The sequence below is a fragment of the Schistocerca gregaria genome, chromosome 9, assembly GCF_023897955.1.
Source record: "Schistocerca gregaria isolate iqSchGreg1 chromosome 9, iqSchGreg1.2, whole genome shotgun sequence".
Classification (NCBI taxonomy): domain Eukaryota; kingdom Metazoa; phylum Arthropoda; class Insecta; order Orthoptera; family Acrididae; genus Schistocerca; species Schistocerca gregaria.
This window is the reverse complement of record NC_064928.1, coordinates 155,832,227-155,853,651: the sequence shown is the minus strand read 5'-3', so window position 1 is coordinate 155,853,651 and position 21,425 is coordinate 155,832,227. Positions and strand designations below refer to the sequence as shown.

The 21,425-nt window shown below is 41.2% G+C and overlaps 1 protein-coding gene across 1 annotated transcript in view; it reads right to left on the bottom strand.

Moving 5' to 3' along the window:
* LOC126292278 (E3 ubiquitin-protein ligase UHRF1-like) overlaps positions 1–21,425 on the bottom strand; it is a 66,382-nt gene that overhangs the window by 33,359 nt on the left and 11,598 nt on the right. Inside the window, exons 3-5 of the mRNA XM_049986185.1 lie at positions 13,617–13,658; positions 11,236–11,774; positions 6,176–6,516 (exon numbers count right to left, since the gene is read on the bottom strand). Of these exons, the coding sequence (XP_049842142.1) occupies positions 6,176–6,516; positions 11,236–11,774; positions 13,617–13,658 (922 nt within the window). The remainder of the gene's footprint in view (positions 1–6,175; positions 6,517–11,235; positions 11,775–13,616; positions 13,659–21,425) is intronic.

Here is a 21,425-nt window from a genome sequence, read left to right as displayed (position 1 = left end):
ATGATCCCTTGATGCCTCAGAACATGTCCTACCAACTGGTACCTTCTTCTAGTCAAATTGTGCCACAAATTCCCCTTCTCCCCAATTCTATTCAATACTTCCTCATTAGTTGTGTGATCTATCCATCAAATCTTCAGCGTTCCTCTGTAGAACCACATTTTGAAAGCTTCTATTCTCTTCTTGTCTAAACTAGTTATCGCCCATGTTTCACTTCCATACATGGCTACACTCCACACAAATACTTTCAGAAAAGACTTCCTGACATTTAAATCTATACTCGATGTTAACAAATTTCTCTTCTTCAGAAACACTTTCCTCGCCATTGCCAGTCTACATTTTATATCCTCTCTACTTCGACCATCATCAGTTATTTTGCTCCCCAAATACCCAAACTCCTTTACTACTTTAAGTGTCTCATTTCCTAATCTAATTTCCTTACCATCACCTGATTTAATTTGACTACACTTCATTATCCTCATTTTGCTTTTGTTGATGTTCATCTTGTACCTTCCTTTCAAGACACTATCCATTCTGTTCAACTGCTCTTCCAAGTCCTTTCCTGTCGCTTACAGAATTACAATGTCATCGGCGAACCTCAAAGTTTTTATTTCTTCTACATAGTTTTTAATTCCTACTCTGAATTTTTCTTTTGTTTCCTCTACTGCTTGCTCAATATACAGATTGAATAACATCGGGAAGAGGCTACAACCCTGCCTCACTCCTTTTCCAACCACTGCTTCCCTTTCATGCCCCTCTACTCTTGTAACTGCCATCTGGTTTCTGTACAAATTGTAAATAGCCTTTCGCTCCCTGTATTTTACCCCTGCCACCTTCAGAATTTGAAAGAGAGTATTCCAGTCAACATTGTCAAAAGGTTTCTCTAAGTCTACAAATGCTAGAAACATAGGTTTGCCTTTCCTTAATCCATCTTCTAAGATAAGCTGTAGGGTCAGTACCAGTAAACTATACTTTTCATAATATTGTAATTATTCCATCCTGGGTCATGGTCATTAGACTGGTGCATTAAGTATGTAGCAACTTTGTTTTGCATATTACAAACCAGCTGCTACAAGTGTATGTGCTAAATGTAATTTTTTATTTATATTGCTATCATTCAGTTGGAGCTTCTGTAATGAATTTTACATGTTTGGGAATAGGGAGTGGTGCTACAGGTGATAAAAAGAATGGTGTATCAATTTGAGATGTTTATCATTTCCAACATATGAGGATGTTACCAACAAGATGTAGGGTGAAACAAGAATAATATTATGAGGGGGATAGATTTTCTTCTTACCATATAGATGAGATGTTGAATCACAGATAGGAACAATGAAATGACTGATACACATTTAATCTTTCAGACAAAAGGCCTTCTTCCGAAGCAGAAAACACACTCATGACCACACCTCCAGCTGCTGTCACTGGACTGCAACTGCAGATGGTGGAGCAGCAACCTCGTGTGTTTTATGGGGGCAAGGAGGCAGCGTGGGGTGAGGAATAGCGGGTTAGGGGTGGGGGAAGGTGACGCAATGCTTGTGGGAGTGTGTGGGGCATGGTGCACCCAAAGTAGGGTTGGGGGTTGGGGGGGGGGGGGTGGAAAAGGAGAGAAGTTACCGAAGGGAATACGAGTAGTGGGCGTATTAGCAGCAGGGATGGGGATAGGTAGGTGGGAAAAAGACTATTAAATACTGAGGCCAGGGTCTGGTTATGAAACATGGGACATACCGCAGAAAGTTCCCATCTGCACAATTCACGGAAGCTGGTGGGGGCAAAATAGTCATTGACGTAATACACATGATGTTGGGCAGCATGTGTAATTGGACCAGCTCTCTCTTGGCCACAGTTTGCCCACTGCCATTCATGCGGACAGACCACTTGTTAATTGTCATGTCCATGTAGAAAGCAGCACAGTGGCTGCCGCATTGTTTGTAGATCACGAGACTGCTTTCACAGGTAGCCCTGCCTTTGATGGGATAGGAGACAATCATGAACCTTTTCTCCAAAAGCTTAAGTCTCACAGACTTTATCAATCATTTCCAAAGACCTTACATTTTGTCCCACACCCAAATTCAGTCATGCTGTACTTGTTGCAGACCTCTTCTTCCCCCAGCCCCTACCAATCAGACTCAACCAAAAGCTGATGTTGAACCCTGCCCAACTAAGCTCACTCTCCATATAACTGTGATCCACCACCAATGCCCCAATATTATCTCATTAGTATTCCAAAATTTCTTAGGCTCGAAACTTGCCTAACCATAATTCCAAAATCCCCAAACAATTTTACATCCGTAGAAAAAACCATAATCCATCACCTACAAACTGATCCCAACCTTATAATCCAACCTATTAACAGAGGCTCCACCACTCTGATTTTAAACTGGAGGGATTATATGGCAGAGACTCCTCCCACAGTGACTCCAACCCACATATCCAACAGTACCTCCAGTCCATCCTCAAATCCATCCCAGAACCTCTCCCCTGAGTATACATCTCTCTCTCTCCTCACCCCTACCATTCTCCACACTCCTCCCTTCTACATGCTTCTATAATCCCACTGTGGGCAGTTAATGTGCCTTTACTGAGAGAATCTCTGCTCTCATGGACCAATACCTTCAGCTTATTACCCATAACCTACCGTTCTGTACAAACGACATCAACCATTTCCTCCTCGGACTCTCCACAATTTCTGTTCTTCTATCACTTGGTACCCTACTCATCACTGTTGATACCACCCCCTCTACACTAACAACCTCAATGCCCATGTCCTTACCATTAATGAACACTACCTTTACTAACAGCCAACTGACTCCAAACCTACAACCTCCTTCCTGGTCACCATAACTATATCCTCACCCACAATCACTTCTCCTTCCAAGGCATTACCTATAAACAAATCTGTGGTACAGCAATGGGCACCAAAATGGTACTTTCTTATATCAACCTATTCACAAGCCACTTAGAGGAATCCTTTCTAACCACCCACAATCACTAACCCCACATCTGATTCAGACTCACTGATGACATCTTTGTGATATGGACCGAGGGTGAGGATATCCCATCACATTCCTCCAGAACCTCAATGCCAACTCCCCCATATTCACTTCATCTGGTCCTCCTCAACCCAACAAGCCACCTTCCTTCATGCTGAACTCTTCATCAACAATGCCTACATCAGTATCTCTAATCATATCAAACCTATTAACAACCAGTAATTCCTCCACTTCAACAGCTGCCACTCACTCAATTCTAAGAAGTGTCTTCCATACAGCCTACAACTCGATGATCTATACTGATGAGCAGATATATGAGGGGCACTCAAATGAAAACTAAACACCCACCACAATGAGACCATGGAATGTTTCCAATGAAAAGTAATCACCACACATGTTAAGATATTTATGCCACTGGGAGACAAGACAATCAATTCCTGTTTTGTAGAATGCGGTTAACCATTAACAGATTTACAAACGTATCCAATCTTGCACTTCTTTGTCCAACAAACTGACGTCCACACATCTTCCTTCAGGTCAGATGGTGAAAGATCCAGGCTCTAAGAAGGATGCTGTAATATCTGCCTACCAAATCGCTGAAGCACAGACTATATCCAATGGGGGGGGGGGGGGGGGGAGGCAGACTTATTGTGTAACACGACGATTCCTCAAACAGTATTCTGAAAGCCCGAGGGCAAACAGCAAAGCCAACAGTGGAAACACCCCACCTCTCCCCCCCCCCTCCCCCAGCACCGAAGAAATACAAGGCTCTTCACACCAAGTTCCAGAATGGTCATTATGACCTCCTTATACTGCAGGGGCTCTCTGCTTGTTGAGTTCCTAGGGCATGGAACCACCATCAACTGCATTATGAAGACACTTTGCAGAAACAGCAACATGCCATAAATTCAACATCCCCAAGAATGCTGTCTGACGGAATCATTCAGTTACATGACAACACCTGCACCCACACTACCAATCAGTTGAAGGTTATAGTTCTACAATTTGGGTGGGAAACACTGCAACATCCTCCGTGCAGCCCAGATCTTTCAGTGTGCGATTTTCACAACTTTGGTGACCTGAATCAAGACTTGTGGATGTAGGTTTCAATCGGATAAGGACGTGCAAGAGTGGATGCTATTGTGGATCCATCAAGTGGTCAACCATGTTCCACGAAACAGGAATTGAATGTCTCATCTTCTAGTGGGAAATGTGCCTTAATGGGTGTAATGATTACTTTTTAATGGAACAATTCCACGATCCCATTGTTGCATGTGTTTGATTTTCATTTTACAGCCCCTTATACCAAGGGTCTCACTGAGCCATTCAAAGACCAAAATTACCTTCCCAACCTTGTCCTTCACCACTGCCACTACTGACTGCCTCCACCACCTACTCCAGTTCGGTCATAGGCAACTCCTATCCCATCAGAGGCAGGGCTACCTCTGACAGTAGACATGTGACCTGAAACTAAACTGCAATCACTGTGCTTCTTTCTACATCAGCATGAAAACTAAAAAGCTGTCTGCAGCATGAATGGCCACTGGCCAATAAATCGTTACACCACCCAGATGTCGAACATGTGTTTCACTTCAATGACTGCTTCGAAGCCTGAACCATCTGGATCATTCCTACCAACACCAGCTTTTTTATATGTTGCAGGTGGGCACCGTCCTTGCAGAATATCCTATGTTCCCTCAGTCCCCTGGCCTCAGCCTTAGCTAATCCCTGTCCACTACCTATTATCCCCTTTCATGCTCCCACCCCATCACTACACAGACTCTTATTGGAATAGGACAGCAACACTACATGTTCCCCCACCCCAACCTACTATCACCCTGCCTCTTTACCCCTACTGCCCATCAGGCAAAGTAGCAGTCAACAGTGGTCTCGTGTGAGCATATGTGTGTGTGTGTGTGTGTTTTCTACTTTTGTCTGAAAGCTTAAATGTATAGCAGTCTGTCATGCCTGTCTGTGACTCGATGTTTCCTCTGTATGGCTGATAGTCTTATCTTTTTCATAATATGAGGCTGTAACATCGTCACACATATTCTTTAGAATAAACAACACCCTGCAAAACTAGATCTGAAGATGATCAGTCCAACGAATCAAAACTAGCCACCAAAAAAATAGTTATACAGATGGGATTTTCAGACTGACATAACTGTCTGATCTCTAGCCTAGACACAGCTTTACGCACATGCCAAAATAACCGTTTCACTGCTGCAGGTGAGCTCTTTGCATTCCAAACTGAGGCAGCTTTTGTTACGGCTGTACTGCTTGCCAGATGCTGATGCCTGTACTGAGACCACTCACTAAAGAACTGAATTTCTTTCCATTATTCATCATATTTACTGCGGTATAGCAAATTAAGTTAAATGTTGCATGTTATTTTACATGGTACGCAGAGGTATTAAAAGCTTTCCATACGGTTGTTTTACTACTGAAGGATGGTCGTGCAAAACAAGCCCATTCACATCCTTACACAATCGTCATGTCTCAAATGACTCAAGATATCAAAACAAGGTTTTCAGCAAATGACAGCATGCAATGAAGCACACATGTTGCATGATAAATACTCAAAACTTTTTTATTCACCAAGATATGAAAGCAACTCGTTCGCAGGAGTGAGAGGTCGGTGGTTCACGGCGCATTCAGATGTCTGTAGCATTGTAGGAAAATCCAACTGCCACACGTATACACATCCACAACACCTGCAGAATGGTGTAGCAGGACATTTATACATGCACACAGTAGCAAATCAGTTAATGCACTTTCCCATACACAACACACTTTTTGTTACAAAAACTAAAACAGCAAGGTTAATCCAGAATGCCAACATTATGTAGCAGACAAGCCTCCTGCAAGTTTTATGATGCATATATTGTACATAGTGTACGAAAAATGATTTGGGGTAGGTCCACTATGCACTATGTCACTTTTACCAACGTTCTTTTATTATGCCAACAGTGGTCAGTACTTTTAAAGACACTGAGACTTCAGTTTGAAGGTACACCAAAATTTTGAGCAAAACATAAAATACGACAGCAGACGATTTGACACCGTTGTGATGAGATGAAGTGATGGATCTTTATTGACAATAACCTATACATACAGGATTGTGGTGTCTTACTGAACATGTAATGAGTGGAGGAACATCGAATACCTAACAGCTGCGTACTTACGTTTCTGTATAGACTCCAGATCAGAAAAATCTTTTCTGTCTTTCAGCAGTTCCAGTTTTTCAGTGACCCATATCTTTTCAACATTATTAATCTTCACATTATTCAGTTGACATCCACTCCGACTATGTATGCGAAGTTCACCTTCAAGCCACTTCTTCATTCTGCCATTTGCAACCTTTGAAACTTTGAGGTCAAACCAGTGACCTAGTTTATCTGGCTCACTATCATTGTAGTTAACCAGAACTGTCTGTCCCACTTTAACATCTGCAAATTTCAAAAGCTTTTGCGACATCGGGCGAATTTCTGAGAGCTTGCTCAACATTTCTGCTTCATCGACGTGACTGTAAATGGAATAGTGAGTAGTTTAATAATGCATAATCTTTTACAAATTTATTTAAATACTAAGTCTTTCCATGATGTGAGGTACTTTACAAAACAATATAAATAATACATGAGGTTAGGCCACTGAAGAGGTATTACAGAAAGTGAAATAACTAACAAAGTGGGAGCATAGATGAAATTATTTCACAGCTCGAACACCTGCTTCTCCCAAGTGAGTGTACAGATACTTAGTGTCAAATTAAAAGGGGGAGGGGGGGTAGAAACTATGTTCCTTATTTTATTTATGCCCTTATACGTGCAAACACAGTTTTCAGAGCTGATGCTAAAAATGAAGCTGACACCCAGATAAGAGTGTAAATAATATAAAGAATGTACTTTATTTTACATTGAACAAAAACCAGCAAAAACTTCAGATGCACACATTTACAAAAATCTGCACATGCATCCTATTGTAATTTTGTGCGTAAAGTAAGGGAAAAGCAATCCTTCACCTGCTGCAGCCAATGTGTGGCACACAAAAACACGCAACAGAAAACAGTGCACACACTACTTTTCATGTTTTTGCTCTTTCTCTAGTAAAAGTACACACAACTACACAGTCACCAAAATGTACACTCCAATGATACATCCAAACGTACACTCAAATGCTTGCAGTGAGACTAGTTAGTGGAGGTTTGGGCCAGGGGGATTGCGAGAGCACAGAATATGCTAGAGAGCAAAATCCCACCAGCAAAGGTCAGAGAAACTGATGCTGGAAGTGAGTATCCAAGTTGATCAACTGGTGAAGCAGCTGTTTAAGAAATTTGTGTTGCAATGCACAGTGCGTTCACCAACTGGCTGGTCAAGTTTGCAGTTTGTTACAGTTTGGCAGAGGCCAGTCATGTGAATAGACAGTTGGTTATCTGTTGGGCCCACACAGAACGCTGTACAGTAATTGCAGCATACACAACACAGAACATGGATATTTTCATGTGTGGCCCTGTGTCGTTTTGGTTGGAAGATTCCTGTGACCAAATTGCAGTAGGAGATGTGTGGGTGTACAAGACAAGTCTTACACCTGGGCCAATCACAAGGGAGTGCTGACCCATGGGGTGCATGATGGGGAGAAAGACTGCAATACTGCAATAAAGATGGACAAGAATATTCTGTATGTTGGGTGGATGGTGGAACAGTACTTTGGGCGACATGGGTAGAATATCCCCCCCAACCCATCCTGGGGAACGACGGCAGGTATTCCAGGCCCTGGTGAAGGATGTGGTTCAGCTCCTCGAGGCCAAGGTGACACTACGTGATCACAAGAGTGCTGCTCGATGCTGGCTGAAAGGTTTACTGGCTTCAGGGTAGGAATCAGCACATGAGATCTTTTATGAATAAAGGTCTGGTGAGATTATCAGTATGTTTTGGCAAGTCCTCCTTTCCACTGCATATGTGGCATGCCACGGTGGCAAAGCTGTGTGGAAGAGAATTTTTAACAGGTGTCAAAATGGAGGTACTGTTGCTGGTTGGTGACTTGAGATGAACACACACTTTTCTGAGACCACATTTGCTGGAGACTGACATCTAGGAAGGTGACTAAATGAAATGAGGACTAGGTGAAGCAGAATTGGGAGTACATGCCAAAGTTATGGAGAAAACAGCAAAGACCATCCCTGATATAAGTCCAAGTCATGAAAAAGTAATCAATGAATCTGAACCAGACAAGGGGTTTTAGGTGTTAACATGATAAGAAAAAATGGTTCAAATGGCTCGGAGCAGTATGGGACTTAACACCTGAGGTCATCAGTCCCCTAGAACTTAGAACTACTTAAACCTAACTAATCTAAGGATAATACACAGATCCCTGCCCGAGACAGGATTCAAACCTGCGACTGTAGCGGTCGCGCAGTTCCGGACTGAAGCGCCTAGAACCGCTTGGCCACACTGGCCGGCACAGGATAAGAAGAGTTCCTATATATGACCCCTAATTAAGTTGCCGCAGATGGTCCCTGTGAGTACCCATGGCAGTACCACAGATTTGTTTATGAATTTTCTCCTCACAAGTGGAATAATTGAGAGTCGGGATGCAGTTGGATAGGAGAGTTAGGAAAGAAAGGGTGGGTTTGGTATCAAGAGGGTGTTGGGAAAGGTTGGTGGTGATGGTTAACAGGACACGAACTGGAGAGGCAAGGAAAGAAGTGAGCAATGTCTGGAATGTAGAATGGGAGGTTACGGACAATAGTTTGGAGGTTTTGGTCGATTAAGGCAGAGGTTCGTTCTGTAAAAGCATTGTGCTCAGCCGCAATGGGATGACTGGTATGGAGACGTGGGGTTGAGATTGTAGAACTTGGGGAGTAAGTAAACAGTAGGCCGGGAGGGGAGATAGAGTCAGGTGTCAGGTTTTGGGATGGAACTAAGGCCTTAAGGAGTTGCTGGACATCCTGTTGGACTTTTGGGGTGGGATCACAGTGATAAGACTTGTATGCAGAGGTGTCAGAAAGATGGCGGAGACCCTCAGTCACATAGTAACTACAATCCATAAACACTGTGGTGGACCCTTTGTGTGCAGAAGGATAAGGTCCACACTGGTTTCCATGTTAATAACAGCTGTGTCCCACAGGTGACATGTTGTACCATGTTATAGACAGCTGTGTATTCCATAAGAGTCATGTTGTAATCACTGGGGGAGGATTTAGGGAAGGAATGTGAAATCAGGTCATAAGTGAGGAACTCTTGAAAGATAGATGAGGGAAGACTGAGTGGAAGGGCAGAGGATCACTGTTTGAAGGGAGGCTGGAACTGTTGCAAGCAAAATCCTATGTGAGGTTTTGGTTGGCGTTTGTCTGTGGCATGTGTTGTGAAGAAATGTTTTTCACAACATCCTATACAGCTCATTAATGAACACCACACCATGCCATTGTCTCCTCTGACACCAGTAAACATGTTGAACCCAACACTGAACAGCACTCCTCTGATCACCCAAGGCTTGAAAAGCTCAATCACAACCTCTCTTCATTCCCTGAGATGAGGAAGATCCTATCCAAAATCCTACCCACATCACCCAAAGAAGCATTCCGCCACCCACCCGTGGAATATTTTCATCCATCTTTGCTCTAATCCTGCACTCCACAGGTCAATCTCTTATAGTCTACACAGGTGCAAAACCTGTCCCACACACCCATCCGCCACATCCTATCACAGTGCAATGACAGTTACCTGCTACCATATAAATTGCAGCACAACATGAGAAAGCAGCCACGTTATACTGGGCATTTCAAAATAAATATCAGAGTATTGAGGATTTTCAGTATTTATAACATTCAACAGCTGAAACGTCTTAAAACTCAAATCTTCATTTTGAAACATCCAGTGTATCTATTATGCTGCAGTAACTGTACAACGTTCTATGTGGGCACGACAAGTAGCCAACTGCCTATTTGCATAAATGGCCATGGCTAAACTGTTGCAAACCGCAAAGTTGACCATTCAGTTGCCAAACATGCAGCATGCTACAACCCAATGACTTCACCAGCTGCTTCACTACACAGGTCATTTGGATACTCCCAGCTCAAGTGTGTCTGACCTATACAGATGGTAATTCTCACTCCAGCATATTCCTGCACTTTCACAATCTTCCTGGCATTAACACCCACTAACCAGTTTCCCACTGCCTTGCCTTACATTTTTCATTTTGTCATTGTCCAAACTACTTCCTTGTCCACATCGCATGCTATCTTCTCCCACCACACTCCCCACCCCTACACAGGCATTCTCTTCCCACCCTCATTTTCTACTCTTCTCCCTTTATCTCCTCTACATCTCTAACTCCCCCCCCCTCCCTCCTATGTTCTACCCCCGAAACTCCTTTTGTCTAGTTCTGCAGCCACTGAGTCATCTGTTGAAAGACTTGCCTCTCTCACTATGTTGAAAAATATATTGGTAAGAGTCATTTTCAATGGGATCTGGACAGCAACAGGAAGAGGAAGAGTTTTCACCCCCTTCCTTGATAATACATTACTCTAGATCTATAACATCTACACAATGACATTTTATGTCAACACTGAAAAAATTCTAGGTAAACCAATATTACAAATTACATTGATTTATACAGGGTAGTTTAATTATTACAAAAATTTGCCTACAAGATGGCTTTTGAATGCACATTGAGGTTTCAGTGCCAGTGTCTGGAGAATCACGAATGTAATACCACTCTCAAACTAGGGCAGTCTTCTCTCAATACCTGTAGAAATATGTTATGCCTCCCAATTTGTAATTTGGAGTATAAATAGGGAAAAAATTTTATTTTCTCATTTATATCCCAAACTAAAAGATGTAATGCATAACATATTTCTATGGATGTTGAGAGAAGCTTGCTATAGTTTGAGTGATGTTATATGCATGATACCCCAGATGATGGCACCAAAAATTTAATGTACATTCAAAACCCATCTTGTGGAGAAGCCATAATAACTGAAGTAACATATGTAAATAAATATAATTCTAAGTAGTGGTTTACCAGGTGTTATATGGAATTTTAACATAAAACACCATCTTCCAGGTGTTATAAACAAGGTTAGTGTGTTCTCAAAATACATGGTGAAAATGCTATCTGTTCATGTATTAAAACTGCTTAAGTTATTGCAATAATTAATTATGTTGCTAACTACCAGACTTCAAATGCATTAAGATGAACCAAGCTACAACTAGAGCAACAAATCACCTCTGCAAGCATTCATACTAACTTGAGGTTGGTTATCTCGTATACACAGCCATCATCCAGCCTAGTTTCATCACCCGGAGCTCCCTTGGACATGGCGTCTCCATTCCTTTGTGATGTTTTCTTAACTGACGTATGAGAGGAGTGTCCACTGTCCCCACTTTCAGAATGTTCAGTGTCACTCGCCGCATTTGTTTTCTCAGGGGAGGCATTGGGAGCACTATCCTGCAACTCTCCTTGCACTGTTCCTTTCGACTCACGTGTATTCCCTGCGGCCTCTTTACCTTTCGTTCCATTCTCTTCCATCCCGAGGCTACTACAACGACCACTATCTGTTTCGTATATTTCTTCATCTGACGTTTCCTCTTTAGAATCCTTCTTAAATGTACCCGAGCCTTTGTCGGCAGTACTTTTATCTTTGAAAATACCATTTTTGTGAGTGGGAGGGTCTACTTCATTGCTGAAAGCATCAAAACGTGCCTGGTTCTCCACATAGATATTTTTAATCTTGCCTTGGAACCACGCTCCAATCAAGGTATCCACAAAGTCAACATATTCGCCAACCTGCAAATGATAAATTCACTATTCTCAAAATAAAAGATTACAATACAATAAGAGTATTTCACTTTGTTAAAAAAATAAAATTGGTATGATTATCACCTTAACAACAATGTAGCAGTAAAAAATGACAAATTGGTCTACCTTAGAAGATCAGTGCAGCTCATCAAATTTTATTCATTGTGCCCATTTTGATGCAATATTGCCATCAGTTTTATCAATGGAATCATAAATTACAATTCAATATTGCGCTTAAACTTGACTCAAGAACTTAAAAGTTAAAACATCATGAATTTGTATACAATATGCTAACATATAAAAATTATTGACATTACAGAGTGGAGAAAGAAATGTACTTCTCATCTAATATGCAAGCAAAGGACAACAGCTTTTACCTCTCATTTTGAACTGAATGTGCAAAACTGAAGTGTAAACTATCATGAGTGAATACCAGACACACAACAGCTAAAAGCAATGGGTGTAATAGCAAATACCAAATTAAGCAACTAGGAACAGAAACAACAATCCATACAGACTATAATCCATACAATACCTAAAAACCATAGGCCATTGGACATGCCTGCCCCCAGATAAATCTATAGGTAGACTAACCAAAGTGTCTGTTAAAAATAATAAAGCATTTTCAAAAGACTTACTGTAAAGGAGATAATCAAATGAGAGTATGTTCTTTAACATTTTATTTCCAGAAGGAAGGGACAATCTTATTGATTTGACTATTATAATGGATCATGTGGACACTATAAACAGTAGTGGAACGAAGTAAAACATATTCTAGTCAAAATAATTGCCCACACAAATTCCTCTTAATGCACATGCTACGTAATGGTGTTGGAGCATGAAAGAAACAGAATGATATCAAACTGCACAGGCATACAAAAACAAGACTAAAAACAACACATAGTGGATACTTGCATCATCAAAATATCTACATCTACATGGTCAATTCACACTTAAGTGCCTGGCAGATGGTTCATCAAACAATTTTCATACTACTTCTCTACCATTCCAATTTCGAAGTAAAACATATTCTAGTCAAAATAATTGCCCACACAAATTCCTCTTAATGCACATGCTACGTAATGGTGTTGGAGCATGAAAGAAACAGAATGATATCAAACTGCACAGGCATACAAAAACAAGACTAAAAACAACACATAGTGGATACTTGCATCATCAAAATATCTACATCTACATGGTCAATTCACACTTAAGTGCCTGGCAGATGGTTCATCAAACAATTTTCATACTACTTCTCTACCATTCCAATTTCGAATGGCGCGTGGAGAAAAAAGAACACCTAAATCTTTCTGTTCAAGTTCTGATTTCTCTTACTTTATTATGATGATCTTTTCCCCCTACGTAGATGGGTGTCAACAAAATATTTTCGCATTCAGAAGAGAAAGTTGGTGATTGAAATTTCGTAAATAGATCTCACTGCAAAGAAAACCACCTTTGTTTCAGTGACTGCTACCCCAACTCGGGTATTATATCAGTGATACTCTCACCCCTACTACACGATAACACGAAACGAGCTGCCCTTCTTTGCACTTTTCCGATGTCCTCCGTCAATCCTACCAGGTAAGGATCCCATAACGCACAGCAAAATTCCAGCAGAGGACAGACAAGTGTAATGTAGGCTGTCTCTTTAGTGGGTTCGTTGCATCTTATAAGTCTTGTTTCGCCTTCCCCACAATATTCTCACCATATTATCAACATACTACACTTAAAACAAGCAACATTCACATAATACAATGGCTCAAAGAAGCCTGTCTTAACATACAAAGCGCAACTGAACTAAAAGTATTTTGAGACACACATGATACTCACCTTAAAATGCTTTGTCTCTGATACTTTGGGCAGATTCTTCAGCTGCAACAGAAGAAAAAGTCAAGGGTTTATGACATGTAGCAATGTTCATAACTCACACAAAAACTTTTAACAATGGAGGGTACAAGAGTGTAATTTTAGTTTTACATTACAGGCACACTCATGATAATGATGCTGTTGAAACTTTTCACTTGCCCCAATAGCGCACCGCACCAAGTGTTCATTACATTTGTTCATAACACGAGCAGGTGCATGGCGTGCTTTGTAAACATGTAAAGAATAGCTGTCTATATGTTATGAAAGCAAAGATGTATGAGTAAAATCATAGTTTAATCTCAGTTTAATTAAACAATGATGAAATAAACTTACATTATAAGAGATAATTCACTGTTTAACTAAACAACAATAAAATAAAGTTTCATTATCTCACCCTCTTGCCGTGTACAAGTGTTACTCCATAGCAATGACCCCCTAGAAACTTTAAACAGCACAGTTACGTCAAATCTATGCCAACCACTTACTTCATTACTAATTATCTCATAGATAACTGCCTCATTGTGGGATCGTGCTGGGTCATTTTCTTGTGCAGACTCTACATTTTTTCTCATCTAGAATGCTGTCTATTTTATATTATTGGTGCTCACTTGGATACATGAGAACACAACTTATCACTGTGTTTGCTGAAGCAATCGTGAAGGAACACGCACCGACTCTCAATTGTAAAACAAGAATTGAATGGTACAATCTACATCTTCATTCTACGTTTATACTCCGCAAGCCACCCAACGGTGTGTGGCGGAGGGCACTTTACCTCCCTTTTCTGTTCCAGTCGTGTATGGTTCACGGGAAGAACGACTGTCTGAAAGCCTCCGTGCGCACTCGAATCTCTCTAATTTTACATTCATCATCTCCTCGGGAGGTATAAGTAGGGGCAAGCAATATATTCGATACCTCATCCAGAAACGCACCCTCTCGAAACCTGGACAGCAAGCTACACCGCGATGCAGAGTGCCTCTCTTGCAGAGTCTGCCACTTGAGTTTGCTAAACATCTCCGTAACGCTATCACGGTTACCAAATAACCCTGTGACGAAACACGCCGCTCTTCTTTGGATCTTCTCTATCTCCTCCGTCAGCCCGATCTGGTACGGATCCCACACTGATGAGCAATACTCAAGTATAGGTCGAACGAGTGTTTTGTAAACCACCTCCTATGTTGATGGACTACATTTTCTCAGGCCTCTCCCAATGAATCTCAACCTGGTACCCGCCTTACCAACAATTAATTTTATGTGATCATTCCACTTCAAATCGTTCCGCACGCATACTCCCAGATATTTTACAGAAGTAACTGCTACCAGTGTTTGTCCCGCTATCATATAATCATACAATAAAGGATCCTTCTTTCTATGTATTCACAATACATTACATTTATCTATGTTAAGGGTCAGTTGCCATTCCCTGCACCAAGTGCCTATCCACTGCAGATCTTCCTGCATTTCTCTACAATTTTCTAATGCTGCAACTTCTCTGTATACTACAGCATCATCCGCAAAAAGCCGCATGGAACTTCCGACACTATCTACTAGGTCATTTATATCTATTGTGAAAAGCAATGGTCCCATAACACTCCCCTGCAGCACGCCAGAGGTTACCTTAACGTCTGTAGACGTCTCTCCATTGATAACAACATGCTGTGTTCTGTTTGCTAAAAACTCTTCAATCCAGCCACACAGCTGGTCTGATATGCCGTAGGCTCTTACTTTGTTTATCAGGCGACAGTGCGGAACTGTATCGAATGCCTTCCGGAAGTAAAGGAAAATAGCATCTACCTGGGAGCCTGTATCTAATATTTTCTGGGTCTCATGAACAAATAAAGCGAGTAGGGTCTCTCATGATTGCTGTTTCCGGAATCCATGTTGACTCCCACAGAGTAGATTCTGGGTTTCCAAAAACGACATGATACGCGAGCAAAAAACATGTTCTAAAATTCTACAACAGATCGAAGTCAGAGATATAAGTCTATAGTTTTGCGCATCTGCTCGACGACCCTTCTCGAAGACTGGGACTACCTGTGCTTTTTTTCAAATCATTTGGAACCTTCCGTTCCTCTAGAGACTTGTGGTACACGGGTGTCAGAAGGGGGCAAGTTCTTTCGCGTACTCTGTGTAGAATCGAATTGGTATCCCGTCAGGTCCAGTAGATTTTCCTTTGTTGAGTGATTCCAGTTGCTCTTCTATTCCTTGGACACTTATTTCGATGTCAGCCATTTTTTCGTTTGTGCCAGGATTTAGAGAAGGAACTGCCGTGCGGTCTTCCTCTGTGAAACAGCTTTGGAAAAAGGTGTTTAGTATTTCAGCTTTACACGTGTCATCCTCTGTTTCAATGCCACCATCATACCGGAGTGTCTGGATATACTGTTTCAAGCCACTTACTGATTTAACGTAAGACCAGAACTTCACAATGTTATTCATGATTTGCACACTTTATACACAGGCATGCTAGCCCGAGGTTTAGAAGTAAGACAAATTTAACCAATGTGGGAGTGTCCACAAAGGCACATAATTTCGCTGACAAGCTGCATGAATTGGCATGTTTGACTTTGTTGGTGGTATTTTAAATCCATCTTTGCTAGTTTTGGCTTCGTCTTGCTCCAAAATACTCTGTGACTTGTCATATGTCTACTGTGTTGCTTTGTTATGTTACTATGTATCCATTCAATGTATATGTGAAATAAAGTAGTAATGATCCAGTTGAAAATCAAGGGTCGAGAGGGAGGGAGGGGGGGGGGGGGGCTGCAGCCAAAGATGGGTGAACAGCTGATGTAAAGAAGAGAAATGGGGAGTGATTTGGTAATGAGACAGGGAAAAGGTGTGAGGACAGAGCAGTGAAATGGAAAGGGGGGCGGGGGAGCAGAGAGGAGATCTTTTCAGTGATTTTATATTGTCTAGTTTTAAATATTTTCTTGGTCATTAAGTAACTGTTTACAGTGTGTCAAAGCTTTGTGTATGTGAAAGTTTTCCTAAAAAGTAAAGAGAAGCCTGTTTTTTTCTGGTGTTTTTCTATTATGTATGGCTTATGATATTTCTGTTCAAGGTAGGCTGCAAATATAGTCCCTGCAACTGAGTTGGTATATACTAGATTGTTGGTATCTGTCTGGTTTGGTTTTCAACTTCTTCACTATTTCCTTGTTTCACTTACACACTGAATAAATACATAGTAAAGTAATTAAACAACATAACACACGTATGACAATTTTCAGCAGATGAGAACATTTTTAGAGCAAGGGAAAACCAAAACTCGCATTTAAGCTGGCAACACACCATGAACAAAACCTATATAGCATGTTTATCAAGAAGTACGCAAACAAACACTATTAGTGTCACATAAGGTCATGTTTCACATTCAGAAATGTATAGTTCTGCAAAACAATGTGGGTTAGGTGGAACAGAGCAGCGCCAAATGGGGGAATACCTTCAAAAAATACAAGTGTACAGCTTTTCCTGATGTGAGAGAAAGTTGAACAAAAAATAGCATAGGCAACATCAACATCTTTTGTAATGAACTGTTTTTAGATCTAGAAAGCAAGCCAAATCATAGATATGTTTCATTATAAAACAATGGCGATGTTTTGTATCAATAGAACGAAATGTATTTGATGGCAAGAACATGTATTTTTTCATGTAGTTTCAGATGGATTTAAAATACCTTCAACAATAATGATGCAACTACGAACAATATGGCGAAACAAATGAAGAATTTAAGACCTCACTATCCACATAAATATGTGGAAAGACTCATGACTGTATGATTACACAATTGTTACAGTCACTGGAGTCAGTCACACCTACTTAACATCTGGAAGCTCACATAAAGAGTGATTTAAAGTGGAATGATCACATAACAACAACTATACAAAACGCAATGCTAAACAGATTCATTGGGAGAAACCTCAGGATGTATACTCCACCTCGAAGGCAGTAGCTTATAGAACTTGCATTCAACAGATCCTTGAGTATTGCTAGTCAATCTAGGATCATTAACACATAGAACTGACAGATAGAATAGAGAAGATCCAAAGAAGAGTTGGTGTTTTTCATCACAGGTTTGTTTGGTAGGCAGGAAAGCTTTAATGGAGATATTCACCCAACTTCAGTGGCAGACACTACCAGAAAGGTGGCAATGTGACTTGGTGCTAAAATTTTACAAAAAGATCATGAAGGAAAAATCAGACTCAAGCTCACACAGAGGTGTACCGAGAATCTATCTTTGTGGGCACAAATTCGTGACTGGAACAGGAAGAAGGAACTATGAATGGACAAATCTAAGTATGGAAACATCAAGAACACAACACAATACCATGCCCAATACGATGTAAGAAAATTATTGGCATTAAAAACAGCTTTCAGTCATCTCATGGTGGATAAATGCAGGACACTTATAGTTTTCAAGGGAATCTTATACAATTCTTCCCGCAAAATAGTGACAAGTTAAGGTAACGATGATGGGTGGAAGAGATCTGACACACTTCTAAGTGTGTCACAAACACTCAATAATATTGAAATCTGGACACAGTGGTGGCCTGGGGAAATGTGACAATTTGTCTTCATGATCACAAAACCAGTCACAGATGATGCAAGCCATATGAATTGGGGCCCGTGTTTTCCTGGAACACATCACCACCATTAGGGAACAAATATTGTACCACGAGATGCACCTTATCAGCCAAAACGGTCACATAATCCTCTGAAGTACTGCAACCTTGCAGAGTAACTGTGGAGCCCGGGGAATATCACATCTGGCTGCCCACATCATCACCAAGCCCTCACAATATTTCATTCTTGGCAGTAAGCAGTCTGTGTCACAGTCTCAGGTCAGCATAAATGAGATAAACTTGGCCACAAGTTGGAAACAGTGTGAAACAAGATTCACCTGACCAAATGGCTTTCTTCCATTGCTCCACAGTCCAGGTTTTATGGTTTCAGCACTACATTTTCACCTAAACATCAACTAATGATTTGCTGCCGACATGGTTATTGAGAGTGACATTCATTTCTGGGGTGACTTTTGCAGCTGTCGTCATTTTCCATCACAATTCTCTTCAATAACCATCTGTTACTGTCATTCACTACACACTTTCGTCCATCTTGTGACTTAGCCAATCATGTTTTTCCAATTTCCCTGTATGTGATTCAAATCTTCGTTACGGTGCCTCCTGAAACACCAAACTCTTTGGCTATGTCGGTTACAGAAGCTTCACCCATACGAGCATCAACAATCCACCCACATTCAAATTCACTGAGCTCAGACATGATGCTCTCACAGCTACACAGAACATAGTTCTGAGCACACTGACACTTACAATGTATTGAGGTCCACTGCACAGAGTCGGTTCATGGTCAAATACAACAGCAATACCTGCAGGCATGGCTACTATCAGCATGTGTGTTCAAACATGCCTTTCTTGCTGTGTTTCTGTATTCTTGTCTGGCCTCTGTATAGATGATGTCGTTATATAAAGACACAATGTTTCCTCATAAAACTTTTGAAATTTTGTGACTTTTTAGTCAGTGTAGAAATTATAGCTTAGTAGCTGTATCTACTGTTTTTTATCTCCTACAGTACAAAAAGCAGCCACCACTTTGGCCATGTAACTTTTCTTTACACATCTATGTTATCAGCGAACCGGAGCTACTCAATAGCCTTTCTTGTGAGTGCCACATTGTGCTACAGGGTATGCCGAGGCGCCTGAGCTCAATAAACTTTAAAAATTCGGTTGAAAATTGCTCGCAAGGAAGCAAGGGAAAATTTATATCAGTACAGTACTTCAAAGTAAGAGTTCAAAAGTAGAAAAATTGAAAAACAAGTAGAAACTAGTAGTGATGATTATATTCCAGGTAATGTTAATTTCATGAAAGCAGTGTTATGTGTCTAGAGAAATTACACCAATGACTGTTACATCCTCGATTAAAACTGGCATATCATTCAGAAACGCCTGGGATTGAAAACAACTGTGGAGGAGATCGGTCATGTTTTTGTGGGCCATTAATGACTCTCTCTGAAAAGACTTGGCAGGATGGGAGATGGACCATTAGTTTGAATGAGTGTGGAAGAGTATAAAAACAACAAATTTGTTTTTGTATAGGAAGTTGCATAAATACCACCTTTGATAGTATATGCTTTGCCAGTTGATGGCTGGTGTGGTAAGTAGCAGCAGAAGGGTGCCTAAGGCAAGAACAGTCGCAGGGGAAAGAGCCGCAGGATAGGGAAATGGGTGCACTGGAGTATAGGGGCTGAGCAGGATACTGCGATGATTGGAAGGGGGGGGGGGGGGGGAGCAAACTGTTGGACAGAATGGACCACATTTCATGATACTTTTCTTTTACTGAAGTTACAGCCTCATGAAAGCAGCTGATAAACACATTCAAGGTTGGATAACACTGAGTGATAAGAGATGCACTCCTAAGCTGGTTGTTTATATATATAGCAGTAGGACCGGGATGGGATGTGATGGTCTAGGAAGTCTCCTTTTGTTCTAGGGTGGTGGGGTGATTACATCCAATGAAGGCCGAGGTGAAAATGGTGGTGTATTGCTGTAAAGTGTCTGCATCTGAACAAATATATTTGTCTCAAATGCCAAGACTGTATGGCAGGAAAGTTTTGACATGGAAAGGATGGCAACTATCAATTTGTAAGTCATATTGTTTGTAAGTAGGTTTAACATGAACAAAAATGTGTAACTGGCCCTCTGAGAGGGCAAGATAAACATCAAGGAAAGTTGCACAGGATTCAGATTAGGACTATGTGAAATATAGTTGGGAGAATTTTTGTCGAGATTCTGAACATTTTCACAGGTCAACCTCACCATGAGTCCATAAGGCAAAGATGTCACTTATGTATCTAAACTAAATCAGTGGCTGAATGCTTGTGGATCCCTGGAAAGCCCCTAATGCAACCCATGAATAGGTTAGCACAGGAAGGAGGTGGTTCATGGTGTGGGTTCCTGTAGTCATGTCCTAGTTCATGAACCACAGGCAACGTATGAGTGGCCAAGTAAGTGGTCCCGACAGTCGGGATACCTGTTACTTTGGAATAAGCCAGGGCATCTTGGACATATTCTGAGTCGTGGTCACCTTTGTGCTCATACGGCAAAGACTACCAAATCCACCGGTTAGTCCCTCAACAGTTAGGGGTAATACCCAATGGAACTCAGGGCAAGTAAGGCTAGCAAACTACTTCCCTAGTACTTTAAATATGATGCTGGCAACAATCAGAGCAAAATGCCTCGGACCTTTGGAGGTGACGGAGACTGACAAACCAGGGACTCCTAAGATACGAATTGGCAAACAAATGGTAATGCGATGGGGAGCTATTAATATCAATGGGGGCTACTCTGGGAAGAAGGTAGAGCTGGCAGAGGCTGCAAGTAAGATGGGGCTGGACGTTTTGCTGTTAGTGACATTCGGGTAAGGGGTGAGAAAAGAAGAGGAAGTGGGAGAATACAAGGTCAACCTGTCAGGAGTCAAAGCAGGAATAACACAATGGGGTGTAGGGCTTTACATCAGGAAAGAAATGGAACCCAGCGTAGTTGCAATAAGGTATGTAAACGATGTGGATAGATTTGACAGTGTCTAGCAAGAAAATTAGGATTGTGTCAGTATATTCGCATTGTGAAGGGACAGATCAAGATAAGATGGATAGTTTTTATGAGGCACTCAGTGATGTAGTTGTTAGAGTAAAGGACAAGGACAGTGTTCTGCTCATGGGTGATTTTAACGCCAGGGTTGGAAATTGAACAGAAGGGTACAAAA